At 43.7% G+C, this 21,885-nt stretch overlaps 1 protein-coding gene across 1 annotated transcript in view; it reads left to right on the top strand.

The window, feature by feature from the left end:
• The window catches only part of TLL2 (tolloid like 2), a 151,024-nt gene that overhangs the window by 62,866 nt on the left and 66,273 nt on the right, over positions 1 to 21,885 (top strand). Inside the window, exons 3-4 of the mRNA XM_003825413.4 lie at positions 5,207 to 5,284; positions 19,802 to 19,957. Coding sequence (XP_003825461.1) covers positions 5,207 to 5,284; positions 19,802 to 19,957 — 234 coding nt within the window. The remainder of the gene's footprint in view (positions 1 to 5,206; positions 5,285 to 19,801; positions 19,958 to 21,885) is intronic.

Raw genomic sequence — 21,885 nt, 5'->3', positions numbered from 1 at the left:
TTCATTAATTATGGTGGGGGGCGTTGTGTGTACATCAATGTCTCATATGATGCATCTAATTAAGGCACTTTTTGTTGAGAGCGGAAGAAAATTGGGCTTTCCCAAAGAAAAGCAGCTTGCTCCCAAAGTTGCTAACAGATTGCTTCTTAATTGAACTTGGGAGGTGAATTATATGGTGAATTAGAAAAAAGAACAACTCTGAATTTAGTGAATTGTTCCATAAAGGAAACTGTGGGATTGAATTGCAAATGCTGGATAGAAACATTTCAGCCGGGCCCATGCATCACGGGCCGCTGACCTCTTCTGTGTTTCAGTGAGAGCTTGAACAGGCCGGGAGCTCTCTTTTCAAGGCCTGGAGGGCATTCTTTCCCAGAGACCAGCTGTAAGCCTGGGTTTCTTATGCAAAGGAGACGTCTGAATAAACCTCTGTGACTAATGAAATCTACAAGGTCTTTGCATATCCTCTCACCAAAGAGGTAATTAAGCAAAGATCAAATATGGGGATATATATGTATTTTTTTCAAACTTTTTTTTTGTCTTGCAATCACACCCAAGGAAAAATACATCCCCATACCCTGAAAGCTCTCCCCTCCCTGCCCTCAGTCTTTGTCTGCATCAGGCTGTTTCTCTCTTCCTTGTTCTATGGTGCCTGCAGCTGCAGTTATAGCCAGAGCCACACCTGTCGTACTCATTTGCCAGTTTTTATTGAAACGGAGAAACACTTTTCATCGATTTCGATGTGAGACATGGTTTTTCCTAGTGTTCAAAGTGTCTGTCTCCAAGTCCATGTCTTCCGTTCCTGGTGAGCTCAGGAGGAGAGAGGTTGGGAGTAAGAAAATAGCACAAGGTGAGGCTTCCTCTTACAGGGTGCTCTGAGTGGCAAATCTAAACCTTGGCTGCACCATAGAATCACCTGGGGAACTCTTTAAACTCCCCATTCCCAGGCCATGCCCCAGACCAATTAAATAAAAACCTGGGGCGGGGAGGGGGGCGACCCAGACGCCAGTATTTTTTTAAAGGCTTCCCAGGTGATTCAAACCGCAGCCAAAGTTCAGAGCCATTGTTTGAAGAATAGCTGCCTCCTTCTCTCCATAAAAGCTGATAAAGACAATTTTTTTCCAACAGTTAAGCTGAGTTAGAAATGATTGATTTCTCTTTTTAAACACTGCCTACATGACTCGTATGTCCATCCATCCATCCATCCATCCATCCATCCATCCATCCATGCATTCATTCACCCACCTACCCATCCATCCATCCCTTCATCCATCCGTTCTGTATTTTACTCAGTACCTGCCATGTGCCAGGTCTGGTGCTGGGTATTCATTGTTAGACATAACAAAATCCCTTCTTTCAAGATGTGAAAAGCTAAATCATGGGGGATTCAGCTGAGTAAATGGATCCCAGTACCTTGTGGAGAGGGTGGTGAATAAGGCCAGGGGCTGTGGGAACAGAGAGAATGACTTTTACCCCAAGAGGGCGGATACTCAGAGGAAGTGGTGCCTACATGGAGACTTGAAGGACCAGTAGGGTTTGGCCAGATGAAGAGGTGGGTGTGGTTGAGGAAAGTGTGCAATAAGAGGAAAATAGAAAGCCAAGGCACTCTAAGTCACTTAATGCAGCTGAGCACAGAGTGGCAGTGGAGGGAGTAGAAGGACAGGAGGCTTGAGGCACCTGGTGGAGGAGGCTGGCAGGGCCATATCACTAAGGGCCTCATCAGTGGTGTTAGGAGGTGGAATCTATCCCAAGGGCAGGGGGGAGCCATGGAAGTGTTTTCATCAGGAGATGAAATGTGGCCAAGCCACATTAACTCCAGGTAGGTCCCCCGTAGACAGTGCTGGAAGCATGAGATTTGCTTCCTTTCTGAGATAAAAGACAGAACCTTCCATCTCTTGTTGATAAGGACAGAGGAGGGCTCTATATTCTTAACTGCCATGGCTCCAGCCTTATCTCAAGCTGAGCTAGACCCATGACTTCATATGTCTTCTTACAGACCTCCTGGATGGGCAATGCCTTGTATCCCCTGGGAATAAGCAGCCTCTACCAGGCACCTCCCTTGTTCTCTTCATTCTTTCTGTGACTGAGGCTGAAGAGAAGGAGTACAGGCTTGGGGGTCAGACAGGAACCACCTCCAGCCATCACTTTTACTAACTCTCTCTGCTTCCTCAAGACAAGCAAGTCATTTCACCTCTTGGAGCCTTGTTTCCTCATCTGTTCATGCTCCGTTTGTTATTGGGTCTTCATGAGACTGCATATATAAAACTGAAGGTGAGGAAAAGCACTTGGCACTGTTCTTAGCACATGGTTTGCACCATAATTGGGACTTAGTAAACACTAATTCTTTCCCCCCTCCATCACTGGGGGGCACTTGGTCTCCCCACTCCTATTCACTACATATTATCCCTGTCATATACAAAACCAGTGCAGTAACAAAGCCCTTTCATGTCCTCTGGATCCCATCTAGTTCACTCAGAATAAAAGCCAAAATCCTGAATGGCCTGCAAGGCCCCATATGAGCAGATTCTCCAGACCCTCCATTGCCTGCTGACCTCATCATCTCCTTCTCTCTTCCTCACTCATTTCATTCCAGTCGTACCCACCTCCCCCCGGCCAAGCACACTCCCACCCCAGGGCCTTTGCACTTGCTGTTCCCATAGTTTGAAATGCTTCTCTCCAGATATCCACCTACATCCTCCAGACCTAAATATCTGGTTCGCTATTTGTTTGTCATTTTTTCCCCTACCCTTCATCAGAATATAATTTCCATGAAGTCAGGGTACAGTTTCTTCTGCATCATATCCCAAGCAGCAGACACAGTGTCTGGCCTGTAGCAGGTGTTGGATAGATATTTGTTGAATGAACGAATGCCCAAACAAACCCATTACCTCATTTGGTCCTTGCAATAGCCCATTTGACAGATGAAAAATACTAACACCTGAGTTCCCCACCACAGTTGCACAGCTGAGTGAGGCTGAGCTAGACCCAGAGCGCCGGCTCCAGCTCGCCTCCACACCACAGGTGGTACGTTCGTCTGCTGCTGAGAGATTTCATACCATCAGGATTTCCCCTGACCTTTAGCCCGAGAGGAAATGATATTGCTGCAACTGGATGAATACCCAGAGGGCCAGGAGCTGGCAGCGAACACCCGGCAGCTGCAGGGAGTGTGTGAGTGGATTCCGGGTTGGCCAGGAGGCAGCGGAACGAGCAGGATGCAGGCGCGGATCCTCCCATCTCCGCCTGGCTGTAGTGGGACCTTCTCTACAGGAGATCTGGCAGCTGCAGCCACTGCCCAGGTCATGGTCACAGAAAGGGAAAGTGATGGCCTGCATGTGAGGAGTTGGGAGCGGGACCACGTGGCTGTCTCCAGGGTCATACAGGCCTAGGGGTTGGGTTCGTGGTGCCATGTGAGCCTTGGTTGAGCAGCGTGGGAAGCCTTTATCTGTGGGGCCAGGGAAGACCACCGGGTGTCTGACCAGGAGACTGTGTCCCGAGCCCTTAGCTTCCCTGATGGGCTAGGCAACCCTGGGTTAAACATTTTGTGCCTCAGTTCTCTCCTCTGGAAAATGGGATTACACATAAAGTGTTCTGATAAGGGTTAAAGGGGAGAGGGAAACTGACTTGTAAGCTGTAAGTTTCTAAATAAATGCAAGAAATAATATTTTTGTTTAAAAATAGATTGTCCTTTGGTTGCTTTGATGTGGTTTCGTGTGTGTAATAGTCTCTCCTGGACATAGTCTTTGTCCTCAAATCTGCTCCCTGGTGTCACTACCCACCCAGTTATTCAAATTCCAAGGGCAGGTGGCATTGGTGGCCCCTGTCTTTCCTCAGATCGAATCCACTAGCCCTACCTGTGAGCTCTGCCTATGACTGTTCCCTAACACGACAGGTCCCAGCACCTCCACTGCAGTGTCTGGTCCACGCCACCACCCTGTCTCACTCGGACACTTGCAAGGCTCCTAACTGTTCACCCCGCTTCTGCTTTTGTCTGCCTGTGTCCCAGGGCAATCTTGGTAAAACACAGATAAAAACACATTCCTCTCATGCTTTAAACCCTCTGCAGGGTTCCTGTAACAAAGAGAATAAAGTCACAAAACACAGCCTGGTTGGCAAGGCCGTGTGGGCCTGCCTCCCCCTCTGGCCCTGTTCCCACTTGCCCACTGCAGCTGTCCCTCTCATGACAAGCTCAATCCCCGTCTAGGCTCCTTCTGGATCCTTCCCCTGCGGAGGATCCTCTGGCCAGATCTCCACATGGCCAGATCATTCCTGCCTTTCAGATCTCACTGCCATCCCACCTCCCTGAGGCCCCTCTCCAACCACCAGATAAGCAGCTCCTCCCATCACGTTCTATCACACACTGGTTTTGATCTTCTTCAGAGCATTTTCCAAACCTGCAATGATCTCATTCACGAATTTACTTACCTGCGGTTTATGGTCCAGCTTTCCAATTAGAATGGACACCTCTTGAGAGCAGGAACTCACCTGCCTCGTTCACTGCTGGATCCGTGGTGCCTGGAATTGCACCTGGCCCATAGTAGGTCAAACAGATATTTGGTGATTGGCCACATTCCTGGTAGAGACAAATGTTAACACATTTTATAAATGATGGCTACTAGCAAACACGTACAAGCATCACTGTCCTTCGTGAACAGAGCGTCTATGGAGTCTAATTTATAAGGTCAACACAGTAGGTTCCTACACGGAGACTTACCCCACAGAGGAAACCCGAATACTAAGAGAGTGCACAGGGTAACAAAGGCAGCAGTCACGGGACACACTGAGTATTCAGCAGCACTGGGCATATCTCCCTGCGTTCTGCACCAGGCGGACTCCAGGCCCAGAGAGGATCCTATTTGCATTTGGCCTTTCTTATGGAGGTGGGGGGCGCGTGAGGAAGCTGATTTTGGGGTTGCCTGGTAACTTTGTAAATTTGATTCTGGGTGCTCTTGAAATGATCCAGGAGAGTTATACTTTTATTAATTTGCGACTGATGTGTGTGGTTATTAAACAAAGCAGGTTTGTTTTTGCCCTCACATCTAGAATAGCGTGGGGCCATGTGGTAAGGGCTCAGTTGATTTGTGGAATGAAGCTTACGAATCCACGGTGATTCTGATCCTCCCCAGGTGACCAGGTTTGCTCCCTCATCCCTTGGTGCTGATGCAGAGAAGGCTGATGTGTCCTCATGCCTCTTTCTTCTCCATTCCTCTAGGTGGGCTTGAAGAGCAGGCATCTGAGAGCAGCCCAGACACCACAGCCATGGACACTGGCACCAAGGAAGCTGGAAAGGGTAATGTGAGCCCTCACCAGGTCTTTGGGTACCTTGTTTTCTTTCAGTTGTGGAAAAATACACGTGACATAAGACTTACCATTTTAAAGCATACCCTTTAGTGGCATTAAGTACATTCACAATGCTATGTAACCATTACCCCTATTGAGTTCCAGAACTTTTTCATCACCCTCAAAGCAGACTCTGTATTCATTAAGCAGTCACTCCCATTCTCCCTTCCCTAGTCCATGGCCTTGGATAGCTCTTATGGAATCTTTTCCTATCTCACTGGCTGAGATGGACTAGAAGCACTGAAGTCTGTGGACGTGAGTGGGGCTGGCATGCTGCTGGCGAAAGGGATGGAAGGGCAGCATTTGGTGGTCAGGAACAGCATAGCTCTCAGATAAACTCTGCTCTCTTGGCTGGACTTTTCTGCTTTGTGCATGGATCGTGAGTTGAAGCCCCTGAAGACCTGGGAGGGGCAAATAATGTGGCTTTGAGAACTGAGTGTCTGAGAGAATGAATGGGTGAGGGAGGCAAAGAAGAAAAATAAAACTGGAGTGGGGATTGTGGGGGAGGTGTAGACTAGCAGCATTTGGTGGTCAGGAACAGCATAGCTCTCAGATAAACTCTGCTCTCTTGGCTGGACTTTTCTGCTTTGTGCATGGATCGTGAGTTGAAGCCCCTGAAGACCTGGGAGGGGCAAATAATGTGGCTTTGAGAACTGAGTGTCTGAGAGAATGAATGGGTGAGGGAGGCAAAGAAGAAAAATAAAACTGGAGTGGGGATTGTGGGGGAGGTGTAGACTAGAGACTCCATAGGCTACTAAGTGGGAAGCAGGTGAGGTGCTGGTTGGCTGTGGGCAGGGAGCCAGGAGCCTGCCCAGAAGCACTGCCACTGCCTGTCTATATGCAGATGCTCAGACCTAAGTGTGGTCTGCTGGTTGTTTAAGAGTTTCTAGCTCGGAGATCACTGGACACATCTATTTTGGAGAAGCTTCTCCTGTTCAGAAGCAGTGCTGGAGGAGAGGGGCTGCTGGACTTCCGTCTGGCCTGCATCCTGCAGGAATCATGATTCACAGTCAGCAGTGGTATTTCTTCTACACAAACTTCACAGCAAAGCAAAAGAAAATTTTTTTTTTTTTTTTGAGGTGGAGTCTCACTCTGTCGCCCAGGCTGGAGTGCAGTGGTGCGATCTCAGCTCACTGCAAGCTCCGCCTCCTGGGTTCACGCCATTCTCCTGCCTCAGCCTCCCGAGTAGCTGGGACTACAGGCGCCCGCCACCATGCCCGGCTAATGTTTTGTATTTTTAGTAGAGACGGGGTTTCACCGTGTTAGCCAGGATGGTCTCGGTCTACTGACCTCGTGATCTGCCCACCTCGGCATCCCAAAGTGCTGGGATTACAGGCGTGAGCCACCGCACCTGGCCAAGGAATAATTTTTAAATGCCAGAATCTTATGTCTCACGGATGCCTATGTAGGAATGAAATAGAAATCATTATTTATTTTGTGTTTCAGCTTTCATGCTATTTTACATTTTTACATATATACTTGCATATATGTAATTTTACACAAATGCATAAATGTAATAATATCATCATACTTTAAAAAGTGTTATCTTCTTTTTCTTTTCTCTTTAATGTGGCCACCTCCTTTCAGGTTCTTTTTTCCACTTATCAACCCTCTACGCTTTCCCAGGTTATGCATGCTAGTGACTTTGTATACAGCCTTCATATTTTTCTCCATGCACATACATTGATATATATACAGAGATATACGTATATAAGCACACATCTAAACATAAATACAGATACAGGCTTTGTCATTGTTTTAAAACATAGAATCATATTTGATACACATTTTTTCTGCATCATGCTTTCGTCATCAATACCTCATGGGCACAACCCCTCCAAGGCACTAGTTATAACTTAAATGTATTCTTTTGAGTAGATATTACTGATATGGACGGATCATAATTTATTCAGTGTTTTCCTTATCAATTAGCATTCAGTTCACTTCAAGCTTTTGCCATCATGAATAATGACTGCAGTAAACGTTTCTGAACATATATCCTTACATATTTAGTGTGCTTGTAATAGATGTTGCTAGGTTGTGTTTCAAAAGGTGTAACAATTCACATTTCCATAGCAACTTATAAGTGTACTCCTTTCCCATATTCTTACTAGCAGTAGGGAGAACTCATTATCAGTGTTTTTAACAAGTAAGCTGTGGCTTATTGATATTTAATTTGTACTCCTCTGACTGCTGGTGCCGTTGAACATTTTTTCCTATGTTTGTCAGTGGGAATCGCCTCTTCCTGTCCTGTGCCCATTTTCCTATTGGGTTGTTGATCTTCCTCTTCAATTTGACTTCTTTTAGAGAGAGGCAGATCCTTTAGTCACCCATGTAACTAATCTGCATTTGTTTCTTAGCTATACAGCTTGTTGTTTGGACTATGTGCAGGGCTTGCTTTCAGATCCGTGTTTTTCTGCTTTGCTTATTTAAGGGTATTTTGACTTATAAGTTTTTGGGCTCCCCAGACATCTGGTACTCAATGGTCCTTCACTTTGCCACAAATGATCAGCACTTAGTGGTAAAAATGGAGCATGTGTGAATGAATTCAGCAGGGTTTGTCATCACACTGCAGTGACAAAGATGCCACACTCATTTTTCTTCCTTATTTATGTGATTTATTGTTGCATAAAGACCACACCCAAACTTAGTGACTTCAAACAATAGTTTGTTATTTTCATGATTCTGGGGGTTGACTGGGTTCAGTAGGGTGGTTCTTTGGCTGATGCCATCTGGGGTCACTCACTTGACTGAATTTATCTAGCAGGTGGACTGGGCTGGAAGATCCAAAAAAACTTTAGCTACACCTCCAGTGCCCCAGTGTGCCTCCTTGTGGCCCTGCTCTCCATGCAGACTGTCACCATTCAGTTGTCTAATCAGAAACTTTTCATAGCATGGTGATTGGCTTCCCAGAGGGAAGGAGCAGAAGTTGCCAGTCCATTTAAGGCCTGGACTCAAAACTTCAAGAATGCTACTTCTGCTACGTTCTATTAACAAAATAAGCCAAACGACCAGACCAGATTCAAGGAGAGAGAAATAGATTCTACTCCTTCACGAGAGAAGCGGCATGACCTCACAGGGATAAGGGGACTTGGCGGCCATATTTGGAGACTATCTACCACCTTCCCCCCCCTTGCCTCTGCTCCCCAGCAATAGATATTGTCAGAGTTTTTGATATTTACTAGTTCGTTGGGTGTAAAATGACCCAACTATAAACTTGGACAGTCAGACACACTTGGGTTTGAATCCCAGCTCACCCACTTAGTAGCTATGACTTTGGATAAGTTATTTAACTGCTTGTATGAGGTTTAGAGGGAATTAGAAATAATATTTATGTAAAGCACATAGCCAGGTGTCTGGAACTTAAAAGAGGCTCAAGGAATGTAGCTCTTCCACCTCCACCTCCAGGAATTATATTATCCAGCATTGAAAGTGCATCATCTACCTCTGGACTGGGATTCCACAGCTGTGCAACAGCTGCATAGAAACACAATTACAGAGGACAGGAAGGAAGACGGCGGCTGTGGCCCATTAAAATTCTGCCTCTAGTGGGGTTGTGCACAGCACCCACACTGCAACAAAAAATCTTGGGCTTTTCAGGGAGGGTGATGATAGCAGTCCCCTAGTCTGCAGTTCCCCCAAATGGCCCTGGTTTGTTCGAAGAGGATAAGGAATATGCAGGCTAGGCCAGTCCCTCCACTCTGCATTACAGCAGCAGACAAGCATGTCTTTAAGCATCCAGGGCAGTCCTGAGGAGGAAGGAAATCTCGAAGTGAGGTGAGGGCAGGCCGTTCTAACCAGTCCCTCCATCCTTCCCATCCCAACCCTCAGGATGCTGTCGGCGCCAGCGCTGGATGCCTCTTGCTTTTATTTGAATGAAAGATAAGACATGTTGTGTCAATCTCAGGTTCCCTTTAATCACAACTTGCCTCCCTTCCACCACCCCCAGGAAAAGAGACCGCCCAGGCAGGAGAAAGGATCTGAGGGAAGCGCCCAGTTTCGGCAGCAGGTTTATTTCCTGGCATTATGTGGCTCCCCTCAGCCCTGACGGTGGGGATTTGTGCCTCCAGCTTTGGGGAGGGGGAAAGGGCTGAAATGCTCACTCAACATCCCCTCCGGCAGACCCTTTGGTCAGAAGGCTCTCCCTCCTCTGGAGATGAGAGCTCAGCATGCATTTCAGGGCTGATAATGGGATTAATGAAATGGAGTGTGCAACTGCTCCATGAATGAAGCTGTGACTGTTTTGATAGAGCCTGATTTCCAGAACCATATTCATGAAAGAGAATGGACCTTTCACTTTCAGTAACATTTCCTAGGGGCTTTGTGTGAAAGCAAATAATAATGGAATCTGGTTGAACCAGAGGACAGGCATCCCACAAACTTGGGTGCAAAACAGCACTCGACGCTGGAATTCCTAACATCACTTATGTCAGTTTACTTGGGTGTAACAACTGAGCCCCACGAACTTCAGGCCTTCCTTTTTAGCCTGTCTCAAATGCAGACTTTCGTAGCCATTGTGGCAGCTCACACTGAGCCCTTACTCACCGCAGGCATTTGACATTCATTACCTGGGTCACCACCGCCCTGCAGCAGGAAGTGAGGCTCCGAAGGGGAAGTGATTTGTCCAAAGCCATGTAGGTAGCAAATGGCAGCATTTATCTTGAGCTTAAGTCCCCCTGACCCCAAACCCCTTGATCTTAACCTTTGGGCTGTATCAGTGGTTCCCAAACTTCACTGAGCTTTGTAATCACCTGGGGAGCTTTAGAAACTGCAGGTGCCTTGACTCCACTCTAAGGCCAATTGATTCTCAATCTCAGAGCAGGGAGGCAGACACCAGAATTTTTTAAAAGCTCCCCAGTTGAATCTAATGTGCAGCCAGGTTTGAGAACCACTGTGCAGAATGGTCTAGTCTCCCCTTTACTTAGGGGCCTTCAGCCTTTCGAGATTGCTGCAGGTGAGGTGCAAATTCACCCATCACCTTTGGGGTGAGGGTTATGCAGATGGCTGGGCTGTCAGCGTGTTTATTTCCAGTGTGGGAATGACCAATTGCCTAATCTAAAAATTGCACTTCCTCACTGGAGAAGGCTGGCTCAGGCCCGGTTCTGTTTATGACATGGCTGTGCCTTCAGCTGGAAATAGAAGATTGAAAAGCAACAACCGCTTTGCTCTTTCAGAGAGGACAGGGCTCACTCCCAGAGCCAGAGAATTTAAATGGGCTTTATCCCCCCTCAACCCTACCCCTAGCGTGTTAAATCCTGTCAGACGCCCTGAGCTCCTCTTCAAATGCAGGACTCTTGGCCATAATAAATAATTACATCCTTCTATTTGGACTCCGATTCCAGATAGTAGTAATCCAAGAAAATCCAATAATGACAGTTGCATTAAGATCCTTCTTCCAGGCTAAGCAGAACATCTGTTTAGACATATTTTTAATCGGCAAATGCTTCCTGTGTTGAGTCCTTAGCAAATTAAATTTCTCACTGGACCAAAGGGGAAGCTGTCATTCAATAACCCATTTCTGGAAATTACACCCTAGCTTCTTTCCAGGTGCACTTAAGATTTTCCCATGCTGACTTGGCTGCATAAAACCGACCCTTATAATACCAGGTCACATGTATATGCAGCACAGCTTGTCGGAGAAACACGGAATATCTTAGTGTTATTTCTTTGAATAGAGAAGTATTTTTGCCCATTCTCCAAAGGAGAGTTGGCGACAGAGGAAAATTAAGAGACTTGTTGAAAACCATATGGGAAATGAGTAACAAACTTCCACTTGCTACATTGCTGCCTGTGATTACTTAAGACTGGATAATTCTCAGGATGTAAACATTAAGGGCTTCAGTGTTGCCAACATTTTGGAGAGGTTTCCAACACAGAGTTGTTTGGACTGTTGGGCTGTTTATTTTTAGAATAGCTCATCCCTTCTTTAATTCATTCATTCAAAATATAAAAATATTGAATGCTCACCACAAGTCAGGCACCATGCAGGGTGTGGAGAATAAAGTGGAGAACAAGCTGGCAACAGTTCTTGCCCTCATGGAGCTTCCAGTCTACCAGAAAAATTCACATTTGACATCTTGATGCAATTTGTAGTTTAGGGCTGGAATAGCAAATTAGAATATCTTCCGTAGAGGGCAGGTAGGTCATCTAAAAGGTGAAGTAAGCTGAATAGGACAATGTGAAGGGGGAGAGAGATTCTAGCAAACAGAACATGTGCTCTGACTATGGAGAGCAGGTGCTTCTAAACTCCAGCTGGTTGTACTATGATGGAAGATGGGCCTGCTGTTGCCAAATCTTTCAGTTTTTAAAGAAAAACTAGAAAATCTGTATTCTTATGTGAAATCCCTTGATTTTTAAAAGTTGGCTCCTACAGGGAGATTTTTTAAAAAACATAGTGTGGGCCAAAAGTGTCCAGGCCAAACAGAAACACATCTGCGGGTTGGGTTTATCCTAGCACTGCAAGTGTATGACTTCTGTTCTAGAAATTCTGGTGGTAAGATAATTATTCTCAGGTTTAACAGCGTATTACATACCAACTTTCTGGGTCTGGAAATATGACCAACTAGATGAGTAGGAACCCGTTATACAAGTAGAGGAACACTGAAAAAAATATTACCTTTTCACCACCCCAAGTGAAAAATACAGAGTTGAGTTCAAAGGAAAGAAAGGTGAATGGCCATGATCAGAAGAGAATAAGGAACATAACTCACAGAAGGAAGCCTCAGATGTTGGTGATGTTAGCAGCAGCAGATCCATACAGGTCTGCAGCAATTTGATTCTTGCCTCCTCGGAGGAAAGAATTCAGCCAAGGGGCATAAGGCACAGAGAGAGAGAGACCCAGGCAAGTTTTAGAGCAGGAGTGAAGTTTATTGAAAAGTTTTAGACACCTGTAATCCCAGCACTTTGGGAGGCCAAATGGGGTGGATCACTTGAGGCCAGGAGTTCAAAACCAGCCTGGCCAACATAGTGAAACCCTATCTCTACTAAAACCACAAAAATCAGCTAGGCATGGTTGCACATGTCTGTAACCCCAGCTACTTGGGAGGCTGAGGCAGGAGAATCTCTTGAACTTGGGAGATGGAGGTTACAGTGAGCCGAGATTGCACTGCATTCCAGCCTGGGCGACAGAGCAAGACTCAAAAGCATTTCCAGGAGGGAGAAGTGAGATGTACGAAATACCAGTGAGCAAGGGAATGGATGGATATGAAGGCAGATATCAATCTGTATTGCAAACAAACACAAATAAGCCATCAATAATGGTGACTAATTTGGGGTCTTGAAAGGAAGCAAATAATAACATGAAAAATTGGAGGGTGTCTTACAAATTAAAATATTTTAAAAACCCTGTATTTCTTAGAACAAGGTTGTGGTTTCTGGCTTCAGATCTGTCTTCTTTTTTTTTGAGACGGAGTCTTGCTCTGTCGCTCAGGCTGGAGTGCAGTGGTGTGATCTCGGCTCACTACAAGCTCCGCCTCCCAGGTTCACGCCATTCTTCTGCCTCAGCCTCCTGAGTAGCTGGGACTACAGGCACCTGCCACCATGCCTGGCTAAGTTTTTGTAGTTTTTAGTAGAGATGGGGTTTCACTGTGTTAGTCAGGATGGTCTCGATCTCCTGACCTCATGATCCTCCTGCCTCGGCCTCCCAAAGTGTTGGGATTACAGGGATGAGCCGCCACACCCAGCCCAGATCTGTCTTCTTAGTTCACTAATTCTTTATACTTTAAAAAGTCAAGTATGAATGTTAAACATGAAAAGGCAATATTAAAGAATAGAAAGCACATAATGGAAATAAAAAGTAAATATAGAAAAATTTCTTAATCTAATAGAAAGCAGGAAAGGAGAATAAAAGGAGGAAAAGAAAACAAAAGAATAAAAGAAAGCATAAAACAAAAGGAAGGGAATAAGTCCAGGTATATCAGTTATAAAATAAATGTAATTCGTCTGTTAGAGGATTCTCAGGTTGAACAACAAGAAAAAAATCTAGCTGTTTGCTGCTTGTAAGAGACACTCCTAAGGCTGGGCGTGGTGGCCCACTCCTGTAATCCCAGCACTTTGGGAGGCCGAGGCAGGCAGATCACAAGGTCAGGAGATCGAGACCATCCTGGCTAACATGGTGAAACCCCATCTCTACTAAAAATACAAAAAATTAGCCAGGCGTGGTGGCAGGTGCCTGTAGTCCCAGCTATGTGGGAGGCTGAGGCAGGAGAATGGCGTGAACCTGGGAGGTGGAGTTTGCAGTGAGCCAAGATCACACCACTGCACTCCAGCCTGGGCAACAGAGTGAGATTCTGTCTCAAAAAAAAGAGACACCCCTAAACCGAATTAAACTTACATGCAGAAATCCTTAAAAAAAAAAAATTAGCAAATGAAATCCAACAATGTATAAAAAAGAATTATACAGCATAACCCAGTGGGATTTATTCCAGGTATGCAAGGCTGATTCAACATTTGAAAATCAGTCTATAGAACCTGCTACATCAACAAGCTATTAAAGAAGAATCCTATTATCACAGCAATTGATGAAGAAAACACATTTAACAAAATCTAACACCTATTCACGATAAAAACTCAACAAATTAGGAATAGAGAGGAATTATCTTAACTTGATACAGAGTGTCTAGAAAAAAACCTACAGCTTACATTATACTCAATGGTCGAAAGACCAAACACCTTTTCCCAAGACCAAGAACAAGGCAAGGATGTCTGCTTTCGTACTCTCATTCAGCGTAGTTCTGGAAGTTCCGGACACTGCAGTAAAGCACGAAAAACAAAGAAAAGGCAAACAAGTTGGAAAGGAAAAAATAAAACTGTCCCTGTTTGTAAATGACATGTTTGTCTACATAGAAGATCCTAAGAAATCTATTAAGAAAAAAGAAAAGCCCAAAAACCTCCTAGAACCAATCAATGAGTTCAACAAAATTTCAGAAATACAAGGCCAGCACATTTCTATATTGGAAATATAAAATTCTATAATGGCTTACATTTCTATATTCTAACAATGAACATACAGAAACCAAAATTAAAAATACAATGCCATATACACAATCACTCCAAAGAAGATGAAATACTTGGATATACAGTTAACAAAATTCATACAGGATTTGTGTGATGAAAATTAAACAATGCTGGTGAAAAAAATCAAGACAGACATAAATCAGTGGAGAGATATGCTGCATCCCTGGATTGGAAGATGCATAGAGTAGAGGTGCCAAGTTCTCTCCAGATTGTTCTATAGGTTTAATGCAATTTCTATCTCAACATGTTTTTTTATTTTCATTTTTTGCAGGCATAGACAAGCTTATTCTAAAATTTATATGGAAAGACAACTAAAACAATTATGAAAAAGAAGACTGAAGGGGTGTAATCACTCTACCCCATATAAGGCTTACTCTGTAGCTACAGTAATCAAGATGGTATGGCATTGGCAGAGTGATAAACATGTAGACCAATGGAATAGAGAACCCAGAAATAGACCCAATTACTATATGAGCCAGTAATTCCCTCTTTGATATGTGTCCCAGAGAAATGAAAACTTACCTTTACACAAAAATCTGTACATGAATGTTCATAATGGCTTTATTTGTAATAGCAGGAAACAATCCAGATATCCTTCAACAGGTGAATGGGTAAACAAACTGTGGTTCATCCATACCATGGACTACTACTCAGCAATAAAAATAAACTATTCATACAGGCAACAACTTAGATGAATCTCCAGGGAATTATGCTGAGTGAGAAGAGCATAATTATTATCCCTATTATATGCTGTATGATTCTATTTATATGATATTCATCAAATGACAGAATTTTAGAAATGGAAACAGACTGGTGGTTGCCAGAATTTTGGAATGGATGGAGGAAAGGGGAAAGAGGGGTAGATATTGTTATAAAATAACAACATGGGGGATACTTATGGTGTTGAAACTGTTCAGTATCATGAATGTGGTGGTAGATACACAAAACTGTAAGTGTGATAAAATTGTCTTACACACATACACACACAAATGAGTACAAGTAATGCTGGAGATATCTGAGTGAAATCAGTGGCTTGTATCAATGCCCATATCCTAGTTGTGTTATTGTACTGTAGTTTTGCAAATTGTTACCATTAGAGGAAATGAAATATCTGAAAGGAAGGTACATGAAATCTCTGTATTATTTATTACAACTTCATGTGAATCTACAATTATCTAAATAAAAATTTCAATTTATAAAAAGCTACTTTATATACCAGAAAATATAATATTGAACCTCAATATTATGATAATTACAAAGCTTGATGTATTGTTTGTTGTGGGAAATGCAATTAACTCAGAGAATAACACCCATTCAATGACTCACTTTAACAAAAATAATTATAGAAAAATATTGAAAATGGATAGAAAAAAGCTATATGAGGCAAACACTAACCAAAATTTAAAAATGTATAGCAGGCCAGGTGCGGTGGTGCATGCCTGTAATCCCAGCTTTCTGGGAGGTCAAGGTGGGCAGATCGCTTTAGCTCAGGAGTTTGAGACCAGTCTGGGCAACATGATGAAACCATGTCTCTACAAAAAGTATAAGAATTAGCCAGGGGTGGTGGCGTATGCCTGTGGTCCCCGCTACTTGGGAGGGGGAGGGGGGAGGATGGCTTGAACCCAGGAGGCAGAGGTTGCAGTGAGCTGAGATCGTGCCACTGCACTCCAGCCTGGGTGACAGAGCCAGACCCTGACTCAGAAAAAAAAAAAGGTATAGCAATATTTATATCAGACAAAACAATCATTATTATGAATGAATGTTATTATTATAAAAAGGATTATTAATGATAAAAGAAAAATTTATCTGGAATGTTTAACAATTCTAAACTTGTCTTACTTAACCAACATGGCCTTGAACAATCTAGAGAAAAAATTAAGGATAGAGAAAATGACAATTCATAGTCTTAGTTCTGGAGGTTTTGCTTAAAGCACTTTTCTTAGTAACTGATACATTAAGAAGCCAAAAATTTTTGTAAGTGGAATATTTGAACAACATATGAAACCCATCAATTAGACATCACACATTATCATAAGAAAACATGGAACATTTATAAAAATCAGTCTTGTATTAGCTTACCAAGGAAGGCCTAAATACCAAAAAATTGATACTTTAGAGCAAGGGCTAGCCATCAATGATATCAGTAGGCCAAATCCAACCTGCTGTTTTTGCAAATAAAGTTTTATTGGCACACAGCCAGGTCCATTTATTGACATATTATCTGTGGCTGCTTTCACACTACAATGGCAGAGTTGAGTAGTTGTAACAAATAATATATGACCCACAAAGCTTAAAATATTTACTATATGGCCTTTTATAGAAAAATTGCTAACCCCTACCATGAAGAATAGGTTATTAGAACACAGTGCAGTGTTAGAAATCAATAACACACACACAGAAACAAATGTTTAGAAATTAAAACCCATACTTTGAAATAATTCAGAGGTCAAAGAAGAAAGTCTAAATGGAACTTAAAGAATGTATCAATATCTAACATTGAAAATGTACATTTCAAAATGTGAGACACAGGAAAACAAGACGTCAGAGAGAAATTTAGCCTTGAAAATGTTAATATTTATAAGAAAGATGTAAAATTAATGCACCAAGTATTCAACTCGAGAAGCTAGGAAAGGATGGCCAGTTGATTTTGGACAAGAGCACCAAGACAATTCCATGGAGAAAAACTAGTCTTTTCTACAAATGGTCCTAGGACAGTTAGATGTTTACATACTAAAGAGTGAAGTTGGAGCCCTACCTCACACCATATACAAAAGTTAACTAAAAATGGATCAAAGACCTAGATATAAGAGCTAAAACTATAAAACTGTCAGAATAAAACATATGTATAAATCTTTGTGATCTTGAATTAGGCTATGGTTTCTTAGATATGACACCAAAAGCACAAGCAACAAAACAAGATCATAGATAAATTAGACTTCATTAAAAACATTTGTGCTTCAAAGGACACTATTATAAAAGTGAAAAGACAACCTACAGAATGGAAGAAAGATTTGGAAATTATATATCTGACAAGAGCCTGGTATCTAGAATATATAAAGACTAATTATAACACAACAATAAAAGAGCCTCATGCCTGCAATCCCAGCACTTTGGGAGGCCGAGGCAGGCAGATCACGAGGTCGGGAGATCGAGACCATCCTGGCTAACATGGTGAAACCCTGTCTCTACTAAAAATACAAAAAATTAGCTGGGTATGGTGGTGGGCACCTGTAGTCCCAGCTACTCAGGAGGCTGAGGCAGGAGAATGGCATGAACCCGGGAGGCAGAGGTTGCAGTGAGCCGAGATCGTGCCACTGTACTCCAGCCTGGGCAACAGAGCAAGACTCCGTCTCAAAAAAAAAAAGAAAATAAAAGGAAATGAATAAATAATTTGAATGGATATTTCTCTGAAGAAGATACACAAATGACCACCAAGTACGTGGAAGAGATGTTCAACATCATTAGTCATTGGGGAAATGAAAATCAAAACCAAAATGAGATTCCGCTTCACACCATTAGGATGACTATAATAAAAAAGATTGACAATCACAAGTGTTGACGAGGATGTGGAGACATTGGAACCCTGGTGTATTTCTGGTGGGAATGTAAAATGGTGCCACTGTTTTGAAAAACAGTCTGGTAGTTTCTCAAAAGGTTCAACATAGAGTTACCATATGACCCAGCAATTCCACCCCAGGCATGTACCCAAGAGAAATGAAAAAACTATGTCCACAAAAATGTGTATATGAATGTTCATAGAAGCATTATTCCTAACAGCCAAAAAGTGGAAATAACCTAAATGTCCACCCACTGAAGAACAGATAAACAAAATGTGGTATGTGCATACAGTGGAATACTACTCAGCCATAAAATGAAGAACTGATTCATACTACAACATGAGTGATCCTTGAAAACATGCCAAGTGAAAGAAGCCAGACACAAAAGGCCACATGTCGTGTGATTCCATCTCTAGGAAATGTCCAGAATAGGCAAATTCATAGAAACAAAGTTGATTACTGGTTGCCAAGGTCTCGGGAAAGGGAGAGATGGGGAGTGACTGTTAATGAGTACAAAGTTTCTCTTTGGAATGATGAAAATACTGTAGAATTAGATAATGGTGATGGTTTCACAACTTTGTGAAAATACTAAAAGCCACTGAATGGTATACTTTAAAAGGCTAAATATGGTGTGTGAATTCTATCTCAATTTTTTTAAATAAGAGAGAAAAGAAGCTAGGAAGGAAATGTCAGGATAAAACAAGTGAAAATAGAAGGAAGTAATAAAGTAAATAACATTAATGTAATAAAGAAAAGTGAAAAGAATTGGCCAGGCATGGTGGCTTACACCTGTAATCCCAGCACTTTGGGAGGCCTAGGCGGGTGGATCACTTGAGGTCAGGAGTTCGAGACCAGCCTGGTCAACATGATGAAACCCCATCTCTAGTAAAATACAAAAATTAGCCAGGCATGATGGCTTCCGCCTGTTATACCAACTACTCGGGAGGCTGAAGCAGGAGAATCGCTTGAACCCGGGAGGTGGAAGTTGCAGTGAGCCGAGATTGCGCCACTGCAACCTGGGTGATAGAGTGAGACTCTGTCTCAATAAACAAACAAACAAACAAGCAAACAAACAAACAAAAACAAAGAAAAGAGTCTGCAAAAACAAAACCTGATTTTTAGGGGAAAAAGTATAAAAACTAGAGTGAAAGTGCTCCAAGTTAGAATAATGAGGGATTCTAAGCAAGCCAACTGAAAACAAAATTTTAAATTATCTGACTGGTGAATGAAATGCATGCGGATTCAGTGACTGGTGTCCATGGATTTCAGTGTTCTATTCCACCTACCTACCTCTGCCATTGTGGGAGGCCCAACGCGTGGACTCAGAACCTTCCATCGAACCTCCTTGTGTTTGCCACACTCCTGTCTTAAGGGTACAGATGCCAAGAGTTGAGGGTTTTATGAGGGTCTGCTTTTCCCACGGTTTTTCTTATAAATAATTTTTCCAGTGTCACAGACAGGTTCACTCTCCTTGTTGTACTGGCCAAATTATTTCAAAATATGCAACACTGACCATATTGGATCAAGGCAAGAGATTGACCCAGTTTGTTCCCCAAATGCTTGTGACTCTGAGCAGAAAGTGCACTCCAACCTCAGCCCCACCCAAAGAGCTGTGAGGTATCCCTGCCCATTTGATTCTGTGGCCCCATGTGACCTCTCTCAAGGCCTCAGACAAGCCAAACCCACTCCCATCATAGCCCGGTACGTTTACTACATGTACTCTTCCCCCATCTGGAAAACTGCCACCCAGGGCTTCCAAACCCTGAACTGATGAAATAGCCCCTTTTGAACATGTTTTAACACCCCCTTTTTGGAATTGTGGATAATACAACCTCAGCCATAATTCACAGGAGGAATCAAAGGGCAAAATCAATATTAACCTGACTGTCTTGCAGATGGCTGGGAGAATACCACACTCCTGCACAGCCCTGGGACCTTGCATGCCGCAGCCAAGACCTTCTCTCCCCGGGTCCGAAGAGCCACAACCTCAAGGACAGAGAGGATATGGCCTGGAGGAGTCATCCCCTACGTCATTGGAGGGAACTTCACTGGTCAGTAGCCACAGACAAGGCCTGCTTTGGGTCAGGGTGCTTTGTCTCCCTGGGTTGAGAGAGTCCTTCTAGGAAGGACCCGGGTGGGATGGAGCAGATGTTAGGGACCACAGCAGGCCTACAGATGGTGCCCCCCTCTTGCCGGCAAGTCCTGGCCCACCAGTCCTGGGGAAATTGCAGTCTCTGTTGGAGCTATGTCCTCAAAGTTGGTTACCTTGCTCCCGATGCTTCATGTGGGGAGTGACCTGGAAGGACCTTGACGGATAAGCGGGGTTTGCATGATGACTGTTTGAGGACAAGCCCTCCGCATAGAAGAAAGTCCCTGAGCAACTGCACATGGTTGGCTTCCCTGTCCTCTGCCTGGATGAGCGTCCTGGACTCAGAGGTCCCCTGCCACCACCTACAAGCAGTGTTCCACTCAGTGACCAAAGAGACCAGTGGACATGGCTCGACTCCCTGGGTCCAAATCTCAGCTCCAGCACTTGCCAGCAAAATGCCCTGGGGAAATTAGCCTCTCTGTGCCTCAGTTCCCTCTTCTGTAAATGGGGATGATAATATCTTCTACCCCATCTGGTTGTTTTCAGAATCAAATGGGTTACTATAGATAAAGCGCTTAGAGTGGTGCCTGGCACACAGTAATTAGTATGTATCTGATATTAATATTATCTTTAAAATATGTGAATCATCCCCAGCTTCCCATTGCCACTAGAATGAAATTCCTGACCATGGGCCTGTAATGCCCTCCCTCAAGTACCCCACTGTCCCTCTCCTGCCTGGCCTTTGACCCTCTCTACCCTTCTCCCATCCTTCATCCCTAAGCTCTGGCCTCACCAGCCATGTGCCCATCCCAAGACGTGCCCCCCTCATAGGCCCCTGAGCACTCACACTTGAACTTGCCTTCTGTCTCCCTTGGAGGCCCTTTCCCCAGGTCTTTGCATGGCTGTCTTCTTCTTATCATTTGAGTCTTATGTCAAGGGACACATCACAGGAAGGCCTTCTGCCCTCCCGCCACCAGCGCCTCCCTGTCCCCAGACCCTGCTTTATAACATTGGCAGCACTTACCATGACCTGAACTCTTTACTTCTATTTCTGTTTCATTTATTTTTGTCTGTGTCTAAGCTCTGTGGGAGCAGCAGTCTTTTTTCTGTCTCATTTCTGCTTCCGTATCTCCAACACCTAGAGCAGGGCACGGCACATCCTAGACAGGTAGCAAATATGCCCACTGCGTACCTGCGGCCAATGTCAATGGAAAGCCTGAGTGACAAGCCATACCGAGAGACCTTCCTGGGCTCTCAGTGCAACTTACAAGTCCTTCCCCTCCCTGTGGCTCTGTGACCTCTACTCTGAGAGGTGGCTGATGAAGGCAGATTCCCTGAGGATTTGCCAAAGCCACTGAGAATCACTGATGAGTAAGTTAGGGAACGGTGAAGACCTCAGCAGCAGGGCAGCGGAATTCCTGCAGTTCCCTTTCGCTCCTGCAGCAGTAACCCACGGCTTCCTAGTGCCAGGTGCTTAATTAGGGATTGGTGGTAAAAAAGATGACTAAGATTTCATCCTGCCTTCAAGGAGGTCTATTCTCACAGCAGAGAAAGGTGAGTGCCTAAAGAAAAAAAATAGAAATTATAAACCACTACAGACTTCTGTTCCTTGGTATCCTAACTGTGTTCTTTCAGATCTGGTGTGCTTTTCTGACCAAAGATTTATATTACTTTCATCAAAGTTAACTAATTTTATATATCGGAATTTTGTTGACACAAGTATTTCATGTTATTAGATAATTAGTAGGGTTGCTATTTTTGGTGAGCAATTGAGCTATAAACAATTTGAACAAAAAATGTCAAGATGTCAGAAAAAAAATGGACAGTTAAGTTATTCTATTTTTTGTTGTTGTTGTTTGTTTCTTCTTTCTTTCTTTTATTTTTTTGAGA

The sequence above is a fragment of the Pan paniscus genome, chromosome 8 (genome assembly GCF_029289425.2).
Source record: "Pan paniscus chromosome 8, NHGRI_mPanPan1-v2.0_pri, whole genome shotgun sequence".
NCBI lineage: Eukaryota > Metazoa > Chordata > Mammalia > Primates > Hominidae > Pan > Pan paniscus.
The sequence above is the reverse complement of the archived record's forward strand: the minus strand, read 5'-3'. Positions and strand labels throughout refer to the sequence as shown.